We start from the raw sequence: 20,635 nt of genomic DNA, 5'->3' as shown, positions 1-20,635 counted from the left end.
TACCAGTTTTGTTATTATTGACGTTTTACTGAGTTTGATAATATATTTGGTAAAGCGCTACCTAAAATATTATTTTTTTACCGGATATATTACCAAACTAGGTAAATAGCTCAATAATAACAAAACCGATAGAAATAATAATATTTCTGGTAATTTTTTACCGGTTTTATTATTTAAATAATAACAAAACTGATAACGTCTTTTTTAACCGTATATTAAAACTACCACACGTATTCATTTCTCGGAATCAATGGCTATTTAGGATTAACACTGAAATCCAATTTTTTTTACGTTGATTATTTATTTTATTAATGATATCTACTTTAAAATTTTATTTAAACGTATTTCATTCAAAAATATTTTATTATTAATATATATGTACTCATCTTTAAAAACTATTTTTAAAGAAGAATCAATACACCTTCAAATTTACCTATAATTTAACGAAAGGACTAAGTTTTCAATACCTGGTGTCTAAGTTTAATGACAAAGTTGAACTTTTGACATCATTTTTAGGTTTAATTTTAGTTTAGAATATATTTTAATAGTAAATTTTAATTATCTGACTTGTAATTATTGTAATTATATTTATAAATATTGATTTTGTGTTACTCATTCCTCAGTAGTAAAAGTAACCATGACTACTATTCCATTCAAAAGTTTGCTAGTTTGTCACCCTTATACAATTGTTGGACACACTTCCATGGATAAACATATGCAATTATGAGTAATGATTTCTTGGGTAAACTATATCTAAGGTCACTTAATTATGAGTTTGTTAATAAATATGTAACTTTTCTTCTAAAATTTGTAAGTAGATTACTTATTTAAGAAAATTAAATCTTAGATGAGTATAGTGATGCGATCTGATATAATAATAGTTTTAGTTCTTAAATTTTGTACAATTTATTAGTTGGATGTTGATTTAAAATAATTCAATAAATTTAACCCTTTATATTTTTTTGAAAAGGGTTTCTACGAATTATAATGAGACGTTCATACAAAAACGACATCGGAAGAGCCTTGTTAAAAAACTTCCCTAAGCCTAGGATGGAGAAAAAAGAGTGTGTATTCCAAGTCGAAGCTTACAATCTTTTGAGTAACTTGACCACCATCATACAACACACAAAAGAAACCCCACAAACAAAGCACACACAACACAAACACGAACATAACCCAACCGTCTAAACATGATAGAAATCCGAACACCATAACTAACACTAGCATACCCTCAAAAAGCCTTTGCACCAAATGCACTCAGAGGAGAAATGCACCAGCCCGATCAAAACCAGATGGAAAACGTGGCACACTGCAGTAGAAGGACAAACCAAAGATGGAAACCACTCGAATTAATACAACCGAATGGAATCTTAAAAATAAAGAAAACGACATAACAATCCTTCAGCCAACTGAAACAACCGATCACTAGCCGAAACACACGTAAAAAATATCAGTCAGTAAAATCAGTGTGTTCAGGCCTCTGTGGGTAAATCTCGCAACCTACAGCAAAAATAAGCCACGATTGCAGCAATATTATCCCAAAAATAACCACGCAAAGAAAGCAAAAACAAATCCACAAATGAGCACAGAAACGCTTGTGGCAGCAGCCGAAACAACACACATAAGAAGGCCTCACCCAAATATCTGCACCACTTCAGCATATTGTTACGCTTGGGTCTGACGGGTCGTACGACCTTAGACGCTTCTTGACACTTCTAGGTCTTTTATGCGACTAAGTAAGCCTTACCCAAGCCTAGTAAGCATGAAAACTCACCAAGGTTAGAACCAAGCCCTCAAGGATTCTAGGATGCAGAAGCTTTTACACGAACGTGGCTACTCCAATCCACCAAGGTTGAACTATGGTGTGGAAGTGCAAACACAAGTGTGACTACTCTTGGACACCAAGAGAGGTAATAAGAACCAAAAGAATAAAGAATAAAGAACATAGGAACTAGAGTAAATGCCTCAGAGTTTTTTTACTCTATCCCAAGAGAATGGAGGAATGAATGAATGGATAGATAAATACAAATGAATAGGAGAGACTCTCTATTTATAGTTGACATCTCTCTCAATCAACGACCTAGATCGATTTACATCAACGGCTAAGATATGCTCAATTAATACAAAATCCTATAAATCAAGGAAACTCAACCCAATCCTATCTAATTACATTCATTAGTAGGATTCTTTCCTTGTATAGGTGTTCACACTGGATATAGTAAGATTCCCTCACAATATCTTCCTGATTTGTTGTTTCTTGCCATATTTACAAAGCTCTTGTGATCAACTTCGGATTTGATGCCATTTTCCTTTTTTACACGGCCAATGTGAATGGGCTCCATAACATTTTCCAAGTGATGGGCCATATCTGGTGGCCTTGGCAAGCCCATACTCCGCATATAACCTCTTTAGTAAACACTTGCACCAATATCTCAGACCCAAAGATCATAACCCGTGACATTCTACCCTACCGAACCTAACGACACCCTTGTCGCTCTACTCGACGACCCTGGGCAACATCACATTGGATAACTTCTCAACAACTTGGCTTTTTATAGTTCTCCCATACGAACTGTTTGCCTTGACTTCTATTGCATGCAACTTCACGATCTCTCGCGTCATACTTCACATCAACTTGGTTGCCTTTCGACGTCTCCACTTGCTCATGTCCTCCCTCATAAGAACTCAACCTCCCCATAAAGGTTGTGCTTGCTTCGGCTCTTTTCTCCAAGTGATAAAAATGAGCTAACACGCCCACAAATACATATCTACTGTAGGAAACCTTTCCTATAAGTTTTGATTTATCTCATCTTGGATCATCCATGCCTTGTAGCAAAATCTTGGATCCCCTCCAAACTTTGTTTCCTCCGCTCTAAAAGTTAGGTCTTAATTGACCTACACTCACTAAAGACAGCAAATCAAACTCAAAAGAACACTAAAATCGTGTTGATATATACATTCTCATATGGTTTTATGGCATTTACTCAAAAATATACCAACTCTTCTTACTCTATGAAGTCTGACACTCCTCATAACGAACCATCGTCATTGGATTTATTTGCATTACCATGCATCGGTACTTTCTCATGGTAATGTCTGATGTCCCTTCTCGCCTCTTCCCTCTAACAAAAAAGTTGGAGCTCACTTCCCACCTTGCAAATAGGTAGCTTCTCCATGGTTGCCTTGTCCCTCAACGTCTTGACCCCCTTCGACTTTTGTCTAAAAGTCTCTGAAGGGCTGTTCTTTACTTGAATATCCTCGGTAATCACTTCCTTTGACCCTTCTCTTATGATGGTCTCTAAAGCCATGTTCTCTACACGAACATGCTTGGTAAACTCTTCAGACACGAAAAACTCTTACTGTACTTGGCTTCCACTCGCCTTGGCAGAAACAAACCTTATTGAGCCAAGTCTTAACGCCTCATCGATCTTGGGTTTATCATCTTCTCTGGATAACTCGATCCTGGGCTCATCCATCACTTTGGATGACTCGGCTCCCTTCGGGTAATCTTGTAACACATTTGGCATTTTAATTCGACCATTTGTTTGCTCAACTCTTACTCTCGACTTAGCATATTTGACACTTGTACTTGTGCCAAGTATATATATATCTTCCCCAGACTTACCATCTGGTTCATCATTGAGTGGACTTTCTCTTCCACTCGAGGAATAACATACCTCATCTTTTGACTTGCCTTTATCACGGATTCCCTTGCCACTACCTCGACTTTAAGATTTGCCTTGGAAGTCTTGCTCTTCTTGACTTAAACTCTTTAATGGACTCGGCTGTTTTCAAGGCTTTAGACAACTCATTGATTTTCTTTCGCTCCAACACTTTTTTGCTCGTGGCTTCAATCCGAACAAGAAAGCGAAGAACCCATCTTCTTCAGTCAAACTCGGGACTTTGAGCATGAGCTTTCTAAATCGACTCACATACTTCTTAAGTGTTCCTTTATGCCTGAGACGTCTCAACTTGGACTACACCTCCATGTTAGCATATTGTGAGCAAACTTGCTCACTCTCCACCATCGACTTGACGACTTTATCTTTCATTATCGCGTTGGGTCTCTTCCCGTGCTTGACTACTTTGACACCTGTAGTCTCGTCACATCTCGATCCTGGATTGACTACTTTGGAACTTACAGTCGCACTACTTTTTGGCTTGGCAGTATTGACATCTGCAATCACGTCGGATCTCTTTTCGGGTTTGGTTCCCTTAACATCCACAGTCATACCTCGTCTTTATCTTGGCCTGGTCGTATTGACACTCACAATCGATCCAAGTCCTTTTCTTGGCTTAGTTGCTTTCTTACTTGTAGTTGTATTATTTCCTTTCTTGATGGCGATAACACTCGTAATCGCGCCAAAACTTGCTACTCCTCATTCTGACTCGTTTATTCGCCTGACGATAGCAGTAAGACGACTCTTATTGGGATATCCTCTAATCAAATTAGGGTCATCACAGAAGTAACACTTTAACTTTTCCTTGCTTGCCTTCTTCTTCACACAAGACTTAGCCTTGCCATTTTTTCCTAATGGCTTTTATTGGCTACAAACAGTCGATGGCTCACCTTGGCTATTCGAAGATATTCATCTACCATATCACAGCTGCACTTCTTTTTGATCTCCCCCACTTTTGCCACTATCCTTAGGCATGGGCTTGGACAACACAATGCTAGTTGGCTTATCTCCCGCAAGCTCGGTCAGCTTTCCAGCTACATCTATTGCCTCTGAAAGTCTCTAGGCATCTCCTTGCTCTCCCCCAAGTCTAAGTCCATCCAAGAAGGTCTTGAGCACACCCCATTCACTCACTGTTCCCTTGCATATGAGCAGATCCTTCTTGAGCTCATCCACCTCATTTCTCAAAGTCATCACCTCGGTTTCATGGGCATTACTCCCTCGAACCATTTCTAACTCGTTGAGAACTCAGTGTGTCTTGTCCTTGAACATGTCATCAATGGACTCCAATTTATCATTGTGAAATTCCACAATACATTGTGTCTCATTGGCCTCTTCCTCTTATTTTTCAAGTCTCATGACCTTTTTTCCCCCACAAAGTTGAGATCTCCTCCAACTTAATTAGTCTCTCCGCATGGAAAGTAAAACATTCCATCTAATAAGCCCATCTCTCATCTATTGCCAGTCCCTATTCTTGTTCCCATCAAGACTTTCCTCGTCTTCATGAGAACGTACTATCTCACTCGTACATACTTTAAGCTTCACCTTTGAGTCTGTCTACCTCGAGATCCAACTCCTATTGGTGTACTTTTGTCGCCTCAAAGATTTCTTGTGAACTCATCATTTTATCCCCATACTTGGATACTGACGATACTCTCGAGCCCATATGACTCTCTTATTGTTTCCCCCATGGCTCTCATTGCCTTTGTGTTTGGAAACTCTTTTTTCCTTGTGTCTCATCTCTCACTCTTTGTCACGAACTAGTTCAATCACTCTTGATTAGCTCGAGCACAAATCATTGCCAACTTAATTACCAAAGTAAATTGACAATACGTTAGGTAAATCAAACTTACATGATTTACCACCTTTTATCAAACACGTATGACATGATCATTGTCTCCCCACAATGACTTGCTCTGATACCACATGTGATACCCTCAAAACCTTGAAGCATAAACTTTCGCAATATCAGAGTTAAGGTTTGACGAGTCATACAACATTAAACGCTTCTTGACACTTTTGGGTATTCTCTATGACTAAATAAGTCTTACCCAAGCCTAGTGAGCATGTAAACTCATCAAGATTGAAACCAATCCCTCAAGGCTTCTAGGATGCGGAAGCTTTTACACCAACATGACTTCTCCAAGCCACCAGGGTTGGACTATGGTGTGGAAGTGCAAACACAAATGTGGCTACTCCTGGCCACTAGATAGACAATAAGCACCAAGAGAATAAATAATAAAGAACACATGAACTAGAGTAAATGCCTCAGAGTTTTTTACTCTCTCCCAAGAGAATTGATGAATGAATGAATGAATGAATGAATGAATACAAATGAGGATGAGAGACTCTCTATTTATAGTTGAGTCACCTATCAATCAATGACCTAGATCAATTTACATCAACAACTAAGATCTGTCCAATTAATACAAAATCCTCTAAATCAAGGAAACCCAACCTATTACTGTCTAATTATATCCATTAGTAGGATTCTTTCCTTGGATAGATGTTCACATTAGATATGGTAAGATGCCCCCATAATATATTCATGATTTGTTGTTTTTTGCCATATTTATCAAGCTCATGTGATCATCTTCGGATTTGATGCCACTTTTTTTCTATACGGTCAATGTGAACGGGATCCACAACATTCTTCAAGTGATGGGCTAAGTCTAGTGGCCTTGGCAAGCCCATACTCTAAATAAAATCTTTTTAGCAGACACTTTCACCAATATCTAGACACAAAGATCAGGCTCGTGAAAATATTAACAACCTGCTTACAATCCAGAGAAAACACACCATGCAGTTACAAAACAGAACAGTCGAAGCAAGGAAGAAACTAACAATGAAAACCAAACCGTTGAGCATCAATATATTAAAATGAATATGCGAACCCACAGACACCAAACAATCATAACACCCCACCCCCAAAACAAGGCAGCAAGAAACCCACCAACTAGAATAAAACCAAGAAAACCCTCCTAAAACAGCCAAACCAATAAAATAAAACTCCCAACAACGGCTACCTAAAACCACCAGCATATACCAAACACACACAGATCGCAACAGAGCTCAGTTCATATCTAAGAAACCGACAATATTGCTTAGAGAATTTTAAAGTCTAGGATCGAATGACTTTTTAACGGATATTTACATTTTCACCATAAAGTTGTCCTAAGAACCGAAGAGTCAAAAATTTTCTCCCCACTCCAACTTTTTTTGTTAAACAAAACATCGTTTCGGCACATCCATATGTACCAAAAGGTTTCAAAGAATATCATCATCCATACTGGTTTATGGGCATGGCCAGTGCATTAAGTGTCCCAAGATAAGATGAGCGACCTGACATTTACAAGGCAAACTAGGTTGAGATTCCATAGAGCCCACCACCTAGCCCAAATCCTCCAAACTACACTGCAATGGAAAAACAAGTGGTCAGTCAACTCTAGTTCTTTTTGGCACAACACACAAAGACCTGACTCAATGTCACAAACTCCCCGCCTAGCTAGTTCAACACGAGTAAGAATCCGCTTTCGGGTTTCCCTCCAAACAAACGCATACACCTTTAGGGGGATAAATTCACCCACATAATTTTTTAGAACTTATCTTCTTCAAAACCAACACTTCCTGCAATTTTACGAAAATGGCTAAGAGCATAAGCACTACTAGAGGAGCCCTCCAACTCACATGATCACTCACACCCACACCAATAATAGCCTATTAATCGTAGACAATAACTCCTCCCAAATGGTAAATTCCCACTCAAAGAGAGATATTGTGACTTCAATAGACCACTCCCACATCCCATTAATTTTTACCCCGAACTCTAAGACTTTATTGGATTTCTTTATAGTGATACTGTAAATCCTTAGAAAAGATTGCTTTAATAATCTAACTTTTGTCCAGTGGTCTTCCCAGAAATCTTTCATTTTTTCATACTCAACAACACATTTATGGTTTTTAGAGAAAAAATCATCATCATCAAAAACTGGTCCTGTAATATAATGCCAAACTCATGAGCATTTACTTGGAATAACCACTTTAGGGAGGAAATAATTGTTATTCATCCCATACTTAGCAACGACGACTCTTCTCCACAGACTAGATGTTTTGTTTCCAAACTGCCTATCCACTTATTTAGCAGTGATCTATTCCAAACCCGTAGGTCAAAAAACCCCAGCCTACTAAACTCTTTTGGTCTGCATATTGATTCTTAATTTACCCAATAAATAGCTCTCTCAAAAAAACCACCCCAAATAAAACGTGCAATTGTTTTGTTTAAAACACTAACAACATCATCATGCATTTGAAAAATATACAGATAGTACACCAGGTGATTTGCAAGAACATACCTCTCTAACGTCAGATGACCACCGAAAAACATGAGTTTTCCCTTCCACCCATCGAGTCTAGCATTAAATTTCTCCACAATGGGATTCTACACAGTGATCGAGTTTCTAGATTGCCCAAGCGGAAGGCCAAGATATGTCGATGAGACATTACCCTAACCAGACTTCAAGCAATCATCCCACTCAAAGATTCTACAATCATCAATGTTAATGCCATAAAGAGTCGATTTATTAAAATTTAGTTTTAAGCCAGAAACCAATTCAAACACCCTTAGTATCCTCTTTATATTCTTTATCGAATCTAAATTGGCTTTCCCAAACAGGATTATGCCGTCAACATATTGGATATGAGCTAGGCTTAAGTCGCTTGACCCCACATTTACTTCATCTATCAATCCTAAAACACAAGCTCTCTTAATCAGACTACTCAGAGCCTCCCAACTAGATTAAACAGTAAATGCGATAGGGGACAACCTTGGCGAATACCTTTCTTGATGTTAAACTTGTTCGATGAACAGTCATTCACCAACACAAAGATAGAGACAATCGAGACACACAAAGACATCAATTTCTTCCATTTAGAGCTGAAACCCATTTTTATCATACTAAATATAGAAAACCCCAGTCAACTGAATCGTATGCTTTTCTAAAATCTGCTTTGAAAATGACAACACTCTTCTTTCTTCTGCTTAGGTCCTTAATGACTTTATTAGCGATAAATGAACAATCCGCTATTTGTTTCTCAGGAATGGACGTAAACTAATTTTCACCAACTACTTCATTTAGACATCCAACTGGTCCCCCTAGCTAGGAATCGAGCAAGTATCTTGTATAAGCTTCTTACTAAAGAAATTGGTCTGAAATCGTCCACACTTTGGGGGGTGTTTCTTAGGAATGAGAGTAACGAACGAGTGATTTATGGATTTATGAATAAGTTTCCCATCATAGAAATCAGCAAAAAAATCATTACCTCATTTTTATAGAGCTCCGAAACCCTCTTGTATAAATCCAAATTGAACCCGTCAGGCCCGGGGTGCTAGATCCTTCAGCAGAAGAAATTGCTGACCATACCTCCTCTTCCGAGAACGGAAATTTAATAGCTCTAACAGAGGAAGGATGCAATTTTGACAGTTGGACCTCAAACTTCTTAACTAGAATGGTACATAAGTCATTGTAATGCTTCTTGAAATGCTTTTCTATTTCGCTTCTAACTTTCCCCTAATTAAAAATCATCACATTCCCTGAACGAATTTGCGAAATAGAGTTAAGACTTTCCTCTCATAGCTGCAGACAAATGAAAGAACTTTGTGTTCTTATCCCCTCTTGGAACCACTTCAATCGAGATTTCTGTCGCCATTCTCTTTCCTCTCTACAGTATTTCAGCCATAGTTTCCCCCTTGAGTGAAGAGATCTCTGCATTCAGCCCGCTGTCATATCCGGAAGCCCACATTGCTCTTTCAAGCTCTTCTATCTTGCTTTCAAGATCTGTGATTGACCAAGCATCCTTAGATCTGACCTCGATCACCCAATCTTTCACTGCCTTTTTTACCTCAATAAAGCGCCCATTCCGCTAGATTCACACTCCCTGCATACATAAAATACCACATTCACAAAATCTTTGTCCTCATCCCAATGAGAAAATCATTTTAAGTTTATTATTCATATTTAAAACTTTTATTATTTTATACTTTATTTTTCTTCTAAATTGTTTGTTCTTCTCTAAAAGATTATTATGTTATCTCTTAGTTTTAATACTAATTTAACAATACAATATTGTTGTTTTATGATAGAATTCAATTATCCAACTAATTAATATTTTGATTGATGAGTTTGTTTGAATTGATAGTATCAAAAAAAAAACTTAATTGATAGAAGTTTTAGATACAAAGAGTTAAATTTATTAAATTATTTCGAATTATGATAAATTGATAGAATTTATAAGTTTTACATAATTAAATTGTTATTATATCATGTCTAATTAGACATTTGTTTCAATTTTAATGACAAAATAAAATATTTATAATAATATTTTAATTAAATTATATATTTTTATTTAAATGAGTCGTTTATTACTAAATCCATAACTATTTTTTTTCTGGAAGGACATAAAAATGAAGCAACATGATTAAAATACCATCATCGTTGTCATCAAGTTTCACCCTCGGCTACGTTTGTTTCCTTCTACCTATTACCATTGATGGGCGTATAGTAACTTTGCCATAGAATATTATGAATAATAAACTTAAAGAATAAAAAACTCAAATAAAAGGAAGTGTTAATTTATGAAATCAGTTAATGGTGTGGACTGTAGTTTGTGGAGGAGAAAGTAAGTAGGCCATATCCATATTCCCCCACCAGCTTTTGCCTTGACTGAGAACATTCTCCTTCATTACTTGAAACTTGTTCACCTTCCACACTTTAACAAAAAACAAAAAAAAAAACCCTACAACTATACTCCTTTTATCTTCATCTATTTACTCTTCTTTAGTGCCTGTGGGTTTTCTGTGATTTTGTTGATTAAAAAAAATGGGGTCTCAAGAGACAGCTATGGAGGGGGAACATAATGTTCAGCAGGTATTCTTCTTTTTTGGTTGAGCAGTACTGTGTCTGAATTTAGTGCTTGGAGAGTATTTTCATGGCCACCTTTAGCTATGATTTGATTGCTTCTCATGTTTGAATTCATTTTCTTGTTGCAAAAAACAATGGGTTGGTCTAGTTTCCTGCATCCCTTCAGACAACCTTTGAATTTTGATTTTGGATGTTCTCTGCTTCATCTTTGGTCTTATATAAATATCTTTTGGAACATATGTGCCAATTGCAAAGTAGTTTTCAGTTCCCCATGCATTAAAATCTGCAGTTCTTCTGCAGACATGTATATATATACATATATGGTTAGCTACCGATGATATAGTTCCTAAAAGTATCTGTCAAGTGTTGTCTTCTTTGTATATTTTCTTGCATAATGATTAATAATGTCATTGCTGTCTGTTTTTCAGGTTGAAGATTCATCAGTAATAACCGAGGAAACGAGTCGTGCTCATAGTCGAAAGCGAAGCGATCTCGTTCTAGAGATACCCTTGAGAACTTTGGAAGACCCCTTGCAAGAATCTGTCATCATGAAGATGCCCCCTACACCTTGTTTGACTCCCAGGAAAGTGAATTTTCTCTTGACACCTAGTCCGTCCGATTCGAGAATTACCAGATCCTCTGGTCCTTCGACATCGAGAGGCAAATCGTCCTTGAAGAGTCTCTTACCGAAACTAAGCTTCAAGAGTAGAAATCCTGATTTGGATGTTGAAAAGGCTGCAATCTTTGCTTCGGATTCTTCTCCCACTTCACGAAGGGAGAAACCCTCCATTGCAAGGACATTGTCACTTTCGAAGATGTTTAGAAGTCCGAAGATGAAACGGACATCGTCGTTTCCGGTAACTTGTATTACAAATTTGAACTCGGAGTCGAGAAGCATTGGAAGCCTAAGTGGCTCTGTAAATTCTAGTGTAAGTTTTCGTGATGTTTCTGTCATGATTCCGGCTAAGTTTATTTTGTTGGATCTTAATTCTTTATGTTAAATGCAGAGCATATGAAACTATATATATTAATGTGAAGTAGAACTTACTTGTTCATAAAATATATCCCGGATTTTGAATGTTTGTTTCTTGACGTTGTTAGTTCCTTTGCAGAGAAAAGGCGGTATACGATGGATTTCTCGCTCACTTTCAGTTCCTGGCAACCGCAAAGAAGGAAATTTAAGGAGAATGGATTCGTTTTTTCGAGTAGTTCCCTCGACTCCACGAGTAAAGGAAGGAGAAATAAGTTCGAATTCTTCTGTTGGACCTGATGCTGGTACTTCCTCGCCTGTGTCTATGCATTTATGTTTGTGTATGCATAAGTCTGACGTCTTAACAATATTTATACAGAAGACAGTGATGGTGAGGACATACCCGAAGAAGAGGCTGTTTGTCGAATTTGTATGGTCGAACTATGTGAAGGAGGCGAAACGCTTAAGATGGAGTGCAGCTGCAAAGGCGAACTCGCTTTAGCCCACAAAGACTGTGCCGTGAAATGGTTTACCATCAAAGGGAACAAGACCTGTGATGTGTGTAAGCAAGATGTCCAAAACCTACCTGTCACTCTTTTACGAATCCAAAGCACTCTGTCTCGAAATGCTGCAGCTATCAGAGGTCTTCAGCCTGATGTTCCCAGATACAGGTAAATAATCAATTCGTTACCGACTCACTGGATTTACTCCTCATCGATGGCCTTATGTACATATGACTTCTAGGATACTTGTCTTTCTATCGAATTCATTTCAACTCTCACCCGTTCCATCGTCGCAATGTATTTTGATGTTTTCGTAACCGTGTCTACCTTGTCGTCTCCATAAATAATGGGGAAGTAACAATTTCAGTTAGATGTTTGCAGGGTTTGGCACGAGGTCCCTATTCTTCTTTTCATCAGCATGCTGTCGTTTTTGTTTTCTCGAGCAGTTTCTGGTAGGATAAGCAGTTCCTCATTCATACATTCCCCTGTTTTACTACTTTATATCCTTTGATATATTGTTCGTTTGCCTGCAGATGAGAAAAATGGGCATCAGTGCAATTGCTGTAGCTCTTCCATGCTCTTGTGTGCTAGGCCTTCTTTCATCCATGGTTTCGTCGACAATGGGTAGGCTCGCACACTTCAGCTTTATAGTCACCGTTGTCGATGTCCGATTAACACGCTTTTCGTATTCAGTGTCGCGGAGATTTGTGTGGCTTTACGCATTGATTCAGTTTGTTTTGGTGGTTGCCTTTGCCCATATATTTTATTCGACGGTAAATGTCTATCTTTGCTCATGTTTCAGACATTAGGACTCAAACCGCGGATGCTCGCATTTTTAGCTCTAACAAAATGGAACATTTCAATGTTTTGTGCGTGCAGGTGAAAATACAAGCAATCCTATCGATTCTCCTTGCGATGTTTTCCGGATTTGGTGTCACGATGAGCGGGAGCTCCTTTGTTTCCGAGATCATACGATGCAGAAGAAGACGGCAGCGGGCGCAGCAACAGCATAGTTCAGCTCGGATGGATCCTAATAACGTAAACCAGCAAAGTGCAGACTCTGTTGGTGGTGGGAGCTGAATCGATTTCGTTACGTTGGGATCGGAACATGCAGGTTCTCACACTAGTATGTAATTTATCCGAAACCGAAGCCTTGATGCTTGGGTAATGTAAATCCGGTGGGCTCTCGAACGGTGTAGGCCGAATGAAAAAGGATTGGTTAAAAAACCAGAGATGATGTTGATCTCTAAAGGCAAGAGACTACAATGAATTAGGTTGTAATGTGCTAATAAAATATATACATGCAATTTTGCATTCTTGTTTCCCAAGGCTGTGAAATGTAGTTTTATTTGGTAACTTTAAATTTTATTCTCATTTTCAAACATTTACTTTTATATTTTGGATTTAAAAATTTTATTTTAACTCTAAATTAAACTAAATTCAAATTAGGGCATGAAAAGCTTGTTGAAACCAAGTCACGGTTTGATGTGAAGATCAGTGGATACTTGTATTTCCGGAAGTATAATATACACAAATAGATACGGATCAGATACGACAATCTTTTATCTCATGCAAAAATAGTTGAAAACTCCTTATAAAGAATATAAAACAAATGATAATCAAATGCAAGTAATCAATTTGAATATAAACCTCTTTGTTAAATCATCTTTTTCTTTACAGAATTTCCCTTCTGAGAGCGTATCCATACTGAGCTCTCCTGATATTCTCTTGTCTCTTCTTGTAAACCAATCCGCCCAAGCCAACCAAACACGCTGCAGCCACCACAGCAATCACGGCTCCCGCCTTTTTGCCGCCGCTAATTCCTCCGTCACCACCGGCCTCCTCTTCGCTTCCTTCTGCATTGATGTTTCCGTGCACGATGTCGCTTGCATCATACGGCGGCGGAGCAGGAGAACTCGCGGGTGAGTTTCCTAGCTCAAGATCTGATGGAGATGGCGCCGGTGGCGAAGCAGCCGTCACCAGTGAGATTGATGGTGCGGAGTCGGGTGATCCAGTCATAGGAGTAGGAGCGAGTTGCGGGGATGAGTCTGCACCGAGAGACGGCGCAGGCGCCGGCGAATAGGCAGCGAAGGTGAGTTCAACAACAAAGAACAAAACAGCGGTAAGAAAAAATCCGACTTTCGCCATTTCACCAATCAGAAAATTGAAAGAAGAAAAAAAATAAAGATTGCAGTTGAAAATATAGGGGAAGTCTGAAAAACGAAGTAGACTTTGGGAATGAATTTAAGGGGTAGATAGAGTGGAAGGGGAATTTAGGAGTGAAAATGAAATAATGTAAAACTTTGAGTAGAGAGGCAAACAATGAATTAAAGAGATGGATTTAAATGATGAAGTAAAGGGTTCGTATGGGAATTTAATGAAGACGACGGTGACTGATCATGCTATAAGCCATGATTTAAAATAGCAGGTCAAGGCAACATCTATCCTTTTCTTATTAAATTCAAGTTTTCTACATTTTTTATTAAAAAATCACGTAATTTTTAAGAAGTATGTATACTTTTGAGATGTTGATTTATTCATTTGTTTTATGTTTTTACTTGGTTTACAGGTATAAAAATTGGAGAAAATAACTTCAGTGACCGAAAATAATTTATAATATACGATTTTAATCAATTTTTTTTTGGATTTGCGAAAATAACCAATAAATTCGTAACGCGATCTCAAATTCACAACACGAACTCCAATTTCGCAATATAATTTCCAAATTCACAACGTGAATTTCCAAAATTCATAACTCAGTTTTGAAATTCGCAACTCAAATTTCCTTTTCGCAACGCGAACTCCAATTTCGCAACGCAATTTCCAAATTCGCAAGGCGAATTTCTTTTTAGCAACGTGGTTTTTAAATTCGCAACACAAGTTTCCTTTACGAAACAATATTTTCTAATTCGTAACACGATTTTTTTTTCACAACTCGATTTCTGAATTCGCAACACGAATTTTAATTTCGCAACAGCTTTTATTTTCGCAACACAAATATTTTGGGTATATAAACTACGCAGCAGCATCAACTCATAACATAAATCCCTAAATCACAACTCATTCCATCTTCATCTCTCACTTTCTCCGACGACATCCGTTCCTATATCCAACGACATCCTTCCCCATCTCTAATTTTTTTTACATAATTTTATTTCTATATAATTTTTCAATGATTTCTCTTCCAAATTATCAACTATCAACTTAATAAAGGTGTGTTTTTTCTCTAAGTTAGTGATGATATCTAGTTTATAGCTCGTTTGTTTAGTAAATTAATTTACAATTTGTAGAATGAAATCATCTAATGTTGATCATATTTGGATAGATTTATGTTATGGAGGGTCATGGGAGAATGTTAATGTTGTTTTACAATATATGTCTTTACCCATGAATCTTCAACTAAAACTGTCATTAAAAAAGTTAACTTATGAAACTCTAATGTTACGTGTTTCAAAGAAATTAAATTTAGAGCCTCTAAGTGGATTTAAGCTTTCTTATCAGAGAAAAGGTAAAGTTTATTTGTTAACCGACAATGAAGATGTTAAACGATTCATTACTTTCATTAGTGTTTCGCAAGATGATGTTACATTATATGTTGTTGAACCTAGAAGTAGTGAAGTTGGTTCAGTAACGGGTAGTAATCAACTAAGTTCTTCAGCCCTAGTTTATGGTGCTCACAATGTACAACATTTTTATCAACCTTAAAATTTCATGGTTCCACCACAATTTCATCATCAAGAAAATTTTGTTTCACCACATTTCCAATACCAAACACAATATCAAACATGATCTCAAAAGCCACAATTTTTCCCTAATTCAAATCCCAATCAACTTTCAGCACCAAATTTCGGTTTTCATATTGACCAGCTAGACGATGATGAGCCAACAGAAAAAAATGTGAGTACTAGTCAGTATTCGAAATTTGATCTTGGTCAATACTCGGATTTTGAAGATGTTTCAGAAGAAGAAACAGACACTGCGTGTAATGATTTTGATATTGGTCAATACTCGAATTTTGATGATGAAACAGCCGCTGCCGATGAAGATGTTGTTGATGATAATGAGGAGGAAATTACGGTTGTGAATGAACATGTTGAACATCCATTTTGTAATTCATATAACCCTGAAAAAGAAGAAGAAAAAGTCCCCGAAGAAAAGAAAAAGAAGAAAATGTCACAGGAGTATAACTGGAATATGCCAGAATTACTTCAGATACCGGAAGAAGAGTTGGTAAATATAGCAGTTGATTGTTACACAAAAGTTATTCGTATCAAGAAAGATGATTGTTTTGATACAAATGAATACTTGAAGATAGCTTTGAATACGAATAGTGTGGAAGATGACTATCAACTAAAAGTTAACAAATCAAGCAAAGATCGTTTCGAAACAAAGTGTAGGATTGACAAAAACTCTACGTGGCGTATGATTGCAAAGAGGATAAAAGATTGTGAAATGTTTCAAGTTAGGACTTTTATTGATAAACATACATATTCAAGAACCCAAGTTTTTCCTCACCATAGACATACAAACAAAAAGGTGTTCGGTGGTTTTCTGGCTGAGTTAATGTTTTTGAATGGCAGGGTATATCAGGGACATGAAATTATGACTGACATGAATGCTCGGTTCAAGATTAGTATCTCATATTCTCAAGCTTGAAGAGCCAAATGTTATGCCTTGGAATTATTGAGGGGGTTATGCCTTGGAATTATTGAGGGGGTCGCCAGAAGCATCGTTTGCCCAACTGTCGGCTTATTGTCACAATTTAAAGCTGAAAAATCCTGGGTCGGTAACTCATATCAAAACAGATAGGGATGGACATTTTGAGTTGATGTTTATCGCCATTGGTGTTGCGGTTAGTAAATCAATATAATTTTGTTGACTCATTTTTGTTATTTACATGTATTTCACATTTAAATGATTATATTTCTTGTGTATATTATTTTATAGATTCGTTCGTTTATTACTTGCATGCGGCCAATTATTATAGTTGACGGAGCACATTTGAAATGTCGATACCTTGGAGTAAACTTATTATCAGTAGCCATGGATGCTAACAATGGGATATTGCCAATAGCTTACGGGGTTGATAAATCTGAAACCTCTGATTCATAGACATGATTTATGGGACATCTTAGGGATTGCATAGGCCCTATTAGCAATCTAACAATCATATCCGATAGGGAAAACTCAATTGACAATGCTATTAGAAGGTGTTTTCCAGATGCTTTTCATGGACTTTGTGGTGTTCATTTGTACAGAAATCTAAAATCAATGTCTGCTGGTATAAAAAATCACAAATGGATATACTGGAAGGCTATAAAAGCTTATCGGGAAGTGGATTTTAATAAGCATATAAATTGTTTAAGACGTGTTTTGCCTCAATGTGCTCAAACACTAGAAGATGTCGGGTTTGAAAGATGGGCAAGAGTACATCAACTTGGAGCAAGATATGTTTTCATGACATCAAATAGTGCAAAATCAATCAACGCTCTATGTCGCCATTCCCGAAAATTACCCATTACTATGTTAATGGAGTTTTTTCGAGCCTCTATTCAACAGTGGTACTACAAGAAAAGAAACCATGCATGTATTATTTCTTTAAATTCGTAACTTATCATATTTAATAGATTTTACTAAGTATTATTTATTTAAATTTACAAGAACATTGGAACGTCGTGTTACACAATGGACTGAAAAAGATAATGAAACGTGTTGTGAAGTCAACGTCATGGAGAGTTGAACCATGTTCAAACACTTTGTTTGAAGTCTTGGATAATAACTTAAATGGGATTGTCGATCTAAATGCAAAGACGTGTAGTTGTATGTAATGAAAAAACATCTGATTATCTGTGTGGCCATGTTATAAAAGTTTCTCTTCATCTAAACCAAGATTATTCAAGCTCATACGCTATGGATTGCTACACTACAGAAGTATATCGACAGACTTATGCCGAGATTGTCTACCCTATTCCACATCCTTCTGAGTAGGACATACCAGATGGCTTACAAATAGTTTTTCCACCAGTCATGGACAAAAGGCTACCTGGCCGACCAAAAAATCACGATCGTATACCGTCTAAGGGTGAAGAGAAGAAGATATCGACATATAGTCGGTGCAAGGAAAATGGTCATACAAGGTTGACATGTGGGTCACCAGTGCCATCACAATCATCTTTTCCTCTACCAAAATATGGATCCTCATCAAAATCCAAAGCTCATATAGTGTCAAGCAAAAGGAAATCAAAATCGAAATCAAAATCAAAATCAAAATCCCAATCACAACCGCCTTCACCTTTTGGGGCTATTAACTTAGGTAATTTTTAAATGCAAACGTTGTATTATGTGTATTTTATGTGTGAATGCATACATTTTCAGTTAGGATTAGTAACTTGAGTTTGAATATTGCTATGATATGTTCAGTTGTTATCACTTATCAGATTATTGTATGTTATCTTTTTTAATGTGTTTACCTTGAATTGAAACTAGACAAAAACATGGTTATTGTGAACTTCTCCGATTCGTAACTCAAATTCGCAACGCAAAAATCAAATTCGCAATGCGAAAATCGTATTCGCAACGTGAAAATAAAATTTTCAACACAAAAATCGCAACGCGAATTTTATTTTCGCGTTGCGAATTTTATTTTCTTAAAGGTAGTGTGCCTTCAACAAGTCTTTTTTGCCTTCAATATAGCAGATTGAAATTAAACAACAAATCAATTAAACAAAAAAAATATTTTTTATTTACACTCAATTTACCCCAGACAGTACATCCAAATGCTCCTAAAAATAGGGAGCTTACAGACAACCCTTGCTCAAACTTACCAATAACAAATGGTGGTTGTTTATGCACACTTTCAGCACCCGGATGCAGGTAGGCAACGTCTCTCATATATCTCTCTAGCCATATAATGTCGAAACCACAACCCTACTGCACCTCTATCTCTATCTGTCGTAGGTAGAAACTATTTATCTCATCTCGTCATACGTTCCAAGCACATGCATACAAGAGGACCACAATCCCCTCTGGCTCCCAACTTTTGTTGTGGCGATGTCTCGTCTCTCATCATTGTAACTTTTAACTTATTTGGCTTTTTGTTTCCTGAATTAATCTAATAAGCAATCACATCCAAGTATTTAGCCAAATGATCGCTCCATCCCCTACAAATAGTGTCTTTCAACTCAGACAATGGTATATAATTCAGCATGCTGTCATATACTATCGTCCTCAGGGATGGGAGCTGAAGCTGGACGAGAATCCAATGACGACGTTCCATAACAGGGATAAACACATCCAATATAATATAATAATACTTCAACGTTGCGCACATCAAATAAATTATATGAACATCTTTAATATGCAAAAATAAATACTAACCTTATCGACCTCCCACCACGCAGGATAAAGGATAGCTTTGCCATTACCCAACGCATATGAAGCATCTCTCTGATCCTGCAAGTGAGCTGCGTGGAAAGACGAAGGCAAAATAGTACATCGCGTCTTTTTGATTTTCTTCAATTTCGTTAGAACCAGAATACATGACACTCATGCATCAATATATTGTTTTATAAAAAAATACATATATCGGTGAATTTAATAAATTTAAAAAAAAGAATCAAAATCAATATAGAAAGAATATAATACTTACCCCCCATTCGAAATAGCCATTCTTTTCAACCCCTAATAAAACACCCCACCAAGACCGCTCAATAAACAAATGTGTATCGTCGATTTTGCATATGTCAGTGTAGCACCCCTAGCTCCGCTCATGTAGATAAAAATCAACTGCGGTCTTAGCACAAACGGTATTATCCATAATTGTGTCTGGTAGTGTGCATATCTTGTACTGAGGAATAGTACTGGCTGGTAACTGATAAGAAAGTCAACTCTGATCCATCATACCGGGCACAAGAGGGGGTTTACCAATATGTCGACATAGTATGCCATGTGGATCCTGAACGGTGGGAGGTGGATCCTTAACGATAGAAGGGGCCTCTTGAATGATGGAAGGGGCTTCTTGAACGATGACAAGTGAATCCTGAATAATAGGAGGTGGATCCTGAACAATGGTAGGTGAATCGGGCTTATTCTTATGTAGTCTTGGAACTATTGGGGTGAAAGGAGATGTAATGGCACGTCCACGATGTCTGATACGTGAACCCTATCATGCAAGAAAAACCCAACATAAAACATCTACCTTATCGGGCCGCTAAAAATAAATTAATACATAAAACATCTACCTCATCACGCCATGCACCGTTGTCATCACGTAAAGCACCGACCTCATTACGTAAAGCACCGACCTCATCACGTAACTCCCCTAACTCATCCCGTGGAGGTGGAGAACGGGGAGATAAATATCGTGGCATTTTTGCCGGTCACCTATCATAAGGTGATGGTGGAGAAGAGGTGATCGTGGCATTTTTGCTCGATGATGTGATGAAATAGGTGATGGCTCTCGGTGTCGAGGTGTAGAATCGGCTCTATCAGGTGATAGCTCTCGGTGTCGAAGTAGAGAAGAGGCTCGATGAGGTGATGGCTCTCGGTGTCGGAGTGGAGAAGAGGCTC

General features: G+C 37.4%; 1 protein-coding gene and 1 pseudogene across 1 annotated transcript; one reads left to right on the top strand and one right to left on the bottom strand.

Annotated features, from left to right (window-relative positions):
- Window positions 1-10,359: 10,359 nt before the first annotated feature.
- On the top strand, window positions 10,360-13,381 carry LOC120174984 (annotated as a pseudogene).
- Window positions 13,382-13,741: 360 nt separating this feature from the next.
- Window positions 13,742-14,215, bottom strand: LOC120174946 (classical arabinogalactan protein 1-like). Its single transcript, XM_039181674.1, has one exon. The coding sequence runs from the start codon at window positions 14,213-14,215 to the stop codon at window positions 13,742-13,744; it is 474 nt and encodes a 157-aa protein (XP_039037605.1).
- Between the last annotated feature and the right edge of the window lie 6,420 nt (window positions 14,216-20,635).

This window comes from Hibiscus syriacus, unplaced genomic scaffold (genome assembly GCF_006381635.1).
Source record: "Hibiscus syriacus cultivar Baekdansim isolate YM2019G1 unplaced genomic scaffold, ASM638163v2 tig00112131_pilon, whole genome shotgun sequence".
In the NCBI taxonomy this organism is placed as follows: domain Eukaryota; kingdom Viridiplantae; phylum Streptophyta; class Magnoliopsida; order Malvales; family Malvaceae; genus Hibiscus; species Hibiscus syriacus.
The sequence above is the reverse complement of the archived record's forward strand: the minus strand, read 5'-3'. Positions and strand labels throughout refer to the sequence as shown.